This window comes from Pestalotiopsis fici (genome assembly GCF_000516985.1).
Source record: "Pestalotiopsis fici W106-1 unplaced genomic scaffold PFICI_Scf_7, whole genome shotgun sequence".
Classification (NCBI taxonomy): Eukaryota; Fungi; Ascomycota; class Sordariomycetes; order Amphisphaeriales; family Sporocadaceae; genus Pestalotiopsis; species Pestalotiopsis fici.
The window spans coordinates 1,575,088-1,581,836 of record NW_006917097.1 but is presented as its reverse complement, the minus strand read 5'-3'; the positions used below and the strand labels follow the sequence as shown (position 1 = coordinate 1,581,836).

The following is a 6,749-nucleotide window of genomic DNA, read 5'->3' as shown; positions in this document are numbered from 1 at the left end:
AAAGGAAGGGAAAAAAAAAAAAAAAGCTGCGTATCGAGAGGGGAATATTTCAAATTATATTTGATGCGAAGACTAAATTATTTCCTCGTCAATACATCAATTGCCATGCCTGGTGCCTAGCCAAGTATGGCGAGGACCAAACTGGCCGGTCGTCCTCGGCATCCTAAGCAAATGGTTTATTAGTGCTGCTATTTACTTCGAGAATTGCAGAATATACTTACGAGTCTCATCTCCTCCAATTTTTGGAGGCCGTTGGTCCAGGCCTTGGCCCGGCCGCGGATCCTCACGTGTGGCAGAGCCACCCAAGCAAGCAGCACCGCCTCAAGGACGGCCGCCCGACCATCCCACAACCTCCTGGGCATGTCTATAATGTATGTGTCAGTTGTTGATCTGTTAGGAACATCCAGAGAGATGCTTACGTCTTGGAGGGGCGAGGAGGGGTCGTCGTCGTCGTCGTCGTCGTCGTCGTTGTTGTTGTTGTTGCTGCTGCTGCTGCTGCTGCTACTGCTGCTACTGCTGCTGGTGGTGGTGGTGGTGGTGGTGGTGGTGGCGGCGGCGGAGAGGCAGGCCACTCCTCTCGTGAGAGAGGAGCGACCTCCTCGGACAGCTCTATGACGAATTGTTGTCGGCTCATCGAGGCTGGTCAGAAGTGTACAAGATTGAGCGAGATTGGAAATTGAGAAATCAATGAAAAGTGGTTGAAGTGGCAGTTCTCAAAGAGAAAGCGGTGGGTGATAATGAAATAATGCTTGAGGTTGTACTTTTGACCGCAAGAAAAAAAAAAGAGAAAGAAATTTGGATCGCTTCTGCGAGTGAATTTTTCCGTGTTAGGCAACAACGTTCTCGGCCTTTCGATTGAGCACTTTCCAAATCACCAAATTGTGAATAGGGGCAGGTGCCGTCGTGCCTGCTTCATCAGCTGGCCGCTTAACCCATCAGTCGTTGGACGCCAGAAGTATCCACGGAAGTCGCATCTGGGGACTGCCTGCCCGGATTCAACTCTCTGTGAGATACATATATACCGATGAGTTTCAATGCATGAGGTACGTATTCATGTTCTTTTATGTAAAGTAGGTACATATTCAATATCTCGCATCTACCAGATAGTGTGATCTGCATACATACGTACATTGCAAGAATATGTAGGTACACACCGAGGAATACTCTCGATCAAGCGCTGTCCACTTGGTGGCATGACAGAAGCTTTGAATATCCGTATCCGCTTCAAGTGTATTATGATGGCACATACGTGCGATGGCTGACCTCATCTTCTGGTGTTCCACGTGCAGGGTTACTAGACCGCACGTACACTGCTACCATTTCAATTAAGATTCCAGAAATCATTGCGTTGTGTTGATTGGCCAGACTTTCAGTTGGCATACTGAAGGAATAATAATAACGGGCGACGTATTGCTGAATATTCAAATCCATTGTCGTGAATGATGACTATGAAAATGAGCTCTTTCATTTGTCGGTCTGCCATGAATGCTTCGATGATGTTTCTGCGGAGATGCGCGTCTCTGGCGGCTATCCAAATCATCATGCACAGAGAACAGGAGGTACCCTACTATAGTATTTGAGGCTCGAACTGCCCTGGTGATCTTATCGATTTCTTCACAGTACAACTTGAGGACACGAGCCGCAGTCCATGAGATGATGGCAAGAAGGAACGGTTATATCACCATTCCATATGTTCACTGTTCAGTATTTCTGTCTCGTCCGCGTAATTGTATAGGCATATTTTGACACAATAACTATGTCTGAAAGCCTCTTGCCACTTCGACGGGACCAGTGAAGAGGTCCATCACTCGACAAATACACAAAAGGGAACCGCCCGTAGCGCGACTCTTGGCCGCAGCGACGATATACCCAGAATCGATGAGAGGACCAGGAACATGAGCCACATGATACAGGCAAAGGTGTTGTCGTCCAATGATTGATGAGACTTATCGTCAAAAGTATTACGGGAAATTGAAGGAAGACTTGATCACGATGGTTCTGGATTTGAGCGGCCGTTGTTCAACAATGCTCGACAAGCACCACGTCCGTGTTGAGGAGTTGCTTAGGAACGAGTCTTGGCTGGGAGACCAATTGCATGATAGAAACGCCTAATTCCCGTGCCAATCAACAGAATGACCATGTTACCGAGCACAAAAACGTGTCGAGCGCTGCGAAGAACAACCGAAGACTGAGGTAACTTAATTTGAGGCAGCCACCAATGAAAGCGCGGCATGGCAAAAGCCTCAAGATATCTGATGTCAAAGAAGGATTAGAAAACGACTGGCCTGATATCAACAACCCAAGTGTTCCCTTTGCTTGTTCTTCCATGAAGTCTTGAGTTGATATCAAGTTCGAATGCCAGAAGGCTTCTCTCTCTATTGTTGTCTCTCTCGGATGAAAACTAAAACCATGCCGCCGAGCCCCTCTCTCTCTCTCTCTCTCCCTCCCTCTTCTTTTCCTTGTTTTTTTCTTCTTTTTCCTTTTTTGCCCTCTCTTTCTATTACGATTTTGAGAGAAGGGGAGGGGCCAGGAGAGAAATGAGAATAAGCTAATAACGATAATCGCGGGAAGATGTGCGAGTGACCAGGGCAGAAAGCTTATCTAGGCCCTTGACGGGGGATCGAAGTCGTGGCGCAACAGGCCTCACCCTTGGCATGAGTATGCTTTACTACGTATCTAATGACACCCTCAATAAGTTGAAATAGCATGACAATCACCGTGAAGATGAAGGCCTGGAGCTGTCCAGCGTAGTCCTTATGGGCTGGCAAGATATCTCTGGTATGCACATAGTAGTTCTTATCTACCAAATTTGCATACCGGTCAACACGGCACAGAAATATTCATGAACAACGTATGAGTAACCAGCTATGAACAACTTGAGATACGCCTTGTCATCTTCTGATGAAGCTGGGGCCCCCCTCAAAACATTCTATTGTCCCATATACTGTGGCTTCACATTTGGGATTCTCAGCTATACAGCCCAACAGTTCACTGTTTACCGAGCGACCATCATCCAGATTCTTGATTCTGAGGCTCCAAGGAGCCATGCTAGTCCCGCACTCTGTATAATACAGGCTCACCAGTGTTAGTTGAGTGCTGTATGGTATCAAGAATTAATCTACGATGGTTGTGGGCGTAAATAAAATACCCCTGGTCAAGTACCAGATCTGATGGGGCGCCCACTCGACAGCTGCCAAAACACGCACAATACGTGCACAAGGGCTGCACAAGTGGCTCCAAAATACTTACCAGGGACATTTTACTTACCCATCATACCATAGTAGGATGAGAGGCAAGACTGCCCCTTGAAAGGCCGCAACAAGACGAACTGGCATCCATACAGTGTGGCATATGTGTCGTCTGTGGAGATGTCCCCACAGTGGTGCCAGAATTGGCTCATGTGCCCGCTCGCTTATGCATTCAGCCACGTAAAGGCATTCCCTGATGTCTCCTATATATACTTTGATTTCCACACTCTCTTCCAACCAAAAGAAGCTGATTTAAATCAGAACCAACGGCTTGATGGTCTAGTGGTATGATTCCTGCTTTGGGAAACTGAAAAATGCAGGAGGTCGTAAGTCACAACTTCAAATATCATGAGTTATCAATCATATACTAACAATCTCAATAGCCGGGTTCAATCCCCGGTCAAGCCCACCCAACATCTTTTTTTGCCTTTTTTTGCAGCTCATATCTATCTTTTTACTTTTCTGAACATTCTGGTGCAATTTGGAATTGACCCGATCACTTGTCGTTGAGAAACGTGGATTATCGCAACAACTATATTATAGTCGCGATGTGAGGGACTATAGCTTTTTTGCACCTTCTCTCTGTTTACTTCGCCCAAATGGAAGGCACAAGTCAATGCAAGCTAGTGGACATGATTTGCCCTGATCAATACGTATTCCAGATGCGCAAGTGGTGGGAATTTGCTCATGGTGAGCATTCATGAGCCATCCGCATAGGAGAAATGAGTCGTGGGCCCAGAGGTATGGTGCGGGGATCCCCAATGTCCGGCTCGCGGGACACGGACCATGCCATGCCATGCCAACCAGACGCCTGGGTATGTACGTACCTCCCCTTGTACTTTGTAGCGCAACACCAACATTTGCAAGAGCAATCTTCAAAATCGAAATGTCATGAAAATATTGTACATTTGTTCGCCTGGAATGCTGTAACCTAGCAAGAATGCCAGTGTATAACTTCCAATCCTTGAGACATGAGGCCACTGTACCAAGAAACATCTGTGTGCAATGTGCTTTCGCTCCGCTGCGCTGTGTATTGTGTACCACAATACACACACCATAGTGTATACATTCCTCTCCGCTGGAACCGTTCTGGTTCATCATCAACAACAGCAATAACATCAATCATAATATTTTTTTCTTTCTTAGAGTTGCCACGAGTGGTCTATCTCGAATTCAGGGGAAAATTACAGCCATGAATGGTCTATTCTACAACCATATCCGAATTCTCGAAATGCTACTTTGACCCTACCGCAGAGAAGAGTGACAAGCAAACAGACATGCTTGTTAATGCACCGCAAGCCACCCACACTGTATTGGTCTTGCGCGCGCACCGCAAACACCGATTCCGAATATTACATCAATTGCGCGACGCTCATCTTGGGCATTGAAGCGTAGACCCCGTGATACCCAGCGGTGCGCTTGCACGCTGAAATCAACTCGAAGCCCACCAACAGATGCATGTGCAAGGAGCCATTACCATCACCTCATGGTCACCAATTGCGCCTTTGTAGCAGTCCAAAGACTGATTCAAGCAAAATGTGTAACTCGATCGGCCAGCAAAAATACTCTCTAACCGCCATGCCGTCACAAGGGTCTCTCCTCCGATAGCGGGGCAATTGTCAATCCAGTCAACATTTTTGGCGGGGCATTTCTCTCTTGTGGCGCCAGTGCGACATCCAAAGACGACTCAAGTGACGCACTTTTCTATTCTACGACCTACGATTCGTAGATAATTTCTTGCTCGAGTTCATCGTTTGTCGAATCTCAATACCCCCCCAGAAAATCTCCAGAATGGCGTCGCAATTCCCGACAAAGAAGGTTGGTGTGCTGGGTGCTACCGGCTCCGTTGGCCAGCGCTTCATCCTCCTGCTCCAGAACCACCCGCACTTTGTCCTCCACGCCGTCGGTGCCTCGTCGCGATCTGCCGGAAAGAAGTACAAGGATGCCGTGAGGTGGAAGCAGGCCTCCCCCATGGGCAAGGTCGCCGACCTGGTCGTGAAGGAGTGCAAGGCCAGCGAATTCTTGGAGTGCGACATTGTCTTTAGCGGTCTGGACTCGGATGTGGCAGGTGAAGTTGGTGAGTCTTGTCATTCGCGCCTAGTTGAGCGACGGGTTGTATCTGGAAGAGACCAAGGAACATGATGCTCAAAATGACCGTTATACTAACCATTGGCTCATTCAGAGATGGAATTCATGAAGGCCAACCTCGCCGTCTTCTCCAACGCAAAGAACTACCGTCGCGATCCCCTTGTGCCACTCGTCGTTCCCACCGTTAACCTGCCGCATCTCGATCTCATTCCTCACCAGAGGAAGCACCACAGCCTTGAAAAGGGTTTCCTGGTGTGCAACTCCAACTGCGCCGTCATTGGTCTCGTCATCCCCTTCGCTGCCCTGCAGGCTCAGTTCGGCGAGGTCGACACCGTCTCCGTCGTCACCATGCAGGCCGTCTCGGGCGCTGGCTACCCGGGCGTGAGCTCCATGGACATTATCGACAACGTCGTGCCCTTCATCTCGGGCGAGGAGGACAAGCTGGAGACCGAGGCACGCAAGATTCTGGGCGGCATCCGCGACGACAAGACGGCTTTTGTCGAGCAGGAGGGTCTGCGCGTGTCGGCCGCATGCAACCGCGTTCCCGTTCTGGACGGCCACACCGCCTGCGTCAGTCTGCGCTTCAAGAGCCGCCCGCCGCCAAAGGTTGAGGATGTCAAGGCTGCTCTCCGCAACTATGTCAGTGAGGCCCAGAAGCTTGGCTGCCCCAGCGCCCCCGAGCCCAGCATCATGGTCTTTGACGATGCCGACCGCCCGCAACCCCGTCTGGACCGTGACCTTGGCCGCGGTTACACTGTCAGTGTTGGCAGAGTCCGTGAGGACGAGAGCCGTATCTTTGATATCAAGTTTGTGGCGTTGAGCCACAACAGTAAGTTTCTTCCCTCGAGTAGCAAGACTTCCAAGCTAATATTTGCAAAGCCGTCATTGGTGCCGCTGGTTCCTCCATCCTGAACGCCGAGGCAGCAGTTCTCAAGGGCTTTGTCTAATCGTGCATCTTCTGGGCGTTTACACGGTTGCATCGGTTTGGCTATTGGGAGGTGACACAAAAACTATAGAAAATGATCTTCCATCTATTTAGTAAAGTGGTAGAACTAGGGGACTTATATACCTTGCTGGATTTTCTCTACACATTGCTGGAAAAGTCAGATGTCTTACCTGGATATACACATCAATAGATAAAAATACAATAAGAAAGCTATCCATTCTCAAAGCCAGGATTTTCTCGACTCGGGATATGAGATTTGCAGGAGAATCTCATGACATGAATGCAAGTAACCAATCTTCCTAGTTTCGGAACGTAGGGGACACAATTGTCTTAGGCGCGTTCTACAATGCATCTGCGTGCGACTTTGCGACGGGGATCATCTTGCAAGTCTAGCCCTTACGGATCAAGACTTTTGTCACTTATACCTCTTGGCAATGGAAGTTTGAGAGACTAAAAAGCTTAATGGA

At 48.7% G+C, this 6,749-nt stretch overlaps 2 protein-coding genes across 2 annotated transcripts; one reads left to right on the top strand and one right to left on the bottom strand.

Annotated features, from left to right (window-relative positions):
- Window positions 1-88: 88 nt before the first annotated feature.
- Window positions 89-634, bottom strand: PFICI_10131 (uncharacterized protein; the record flags this gene model as incomplete). Its single annotated transcript, XM_007838712.1, has 3 exons — window positions 89-163; window positions 222-390; window positions 420-634. The coding sequence occupies 3 exons, from the start codon at window positions 632-634 to the stop codon at window positions 89-91; spliced, it is 459 nt and encodes a 152-aa protein (XP_007836903.1).
- A 4,405-nt stretch (window positions 635-5,039) lies between these two features.
- Window positions 5,040-6,283, top strand: PFICI_10130 (putative aspartate-semialdehyde dehydrogenase; the record flags this gene model as incomplete). Its single annotated transcript, XM_007838711.1, has 3 exons — window positions 5,040-5,325; window positions 5,431-6,165; window positions 6,216-6,283. 3 exons carry the CDS (start codon window positions 5,040-5,042, stop codon window positions 6,281-6,283), a joined length of 1,089 nt encoding a protein of 362 aa, XP_007836902.1.
- Between the last annotated feature and the right edge of the window lie 466 nt (window positions 6,284-6,749).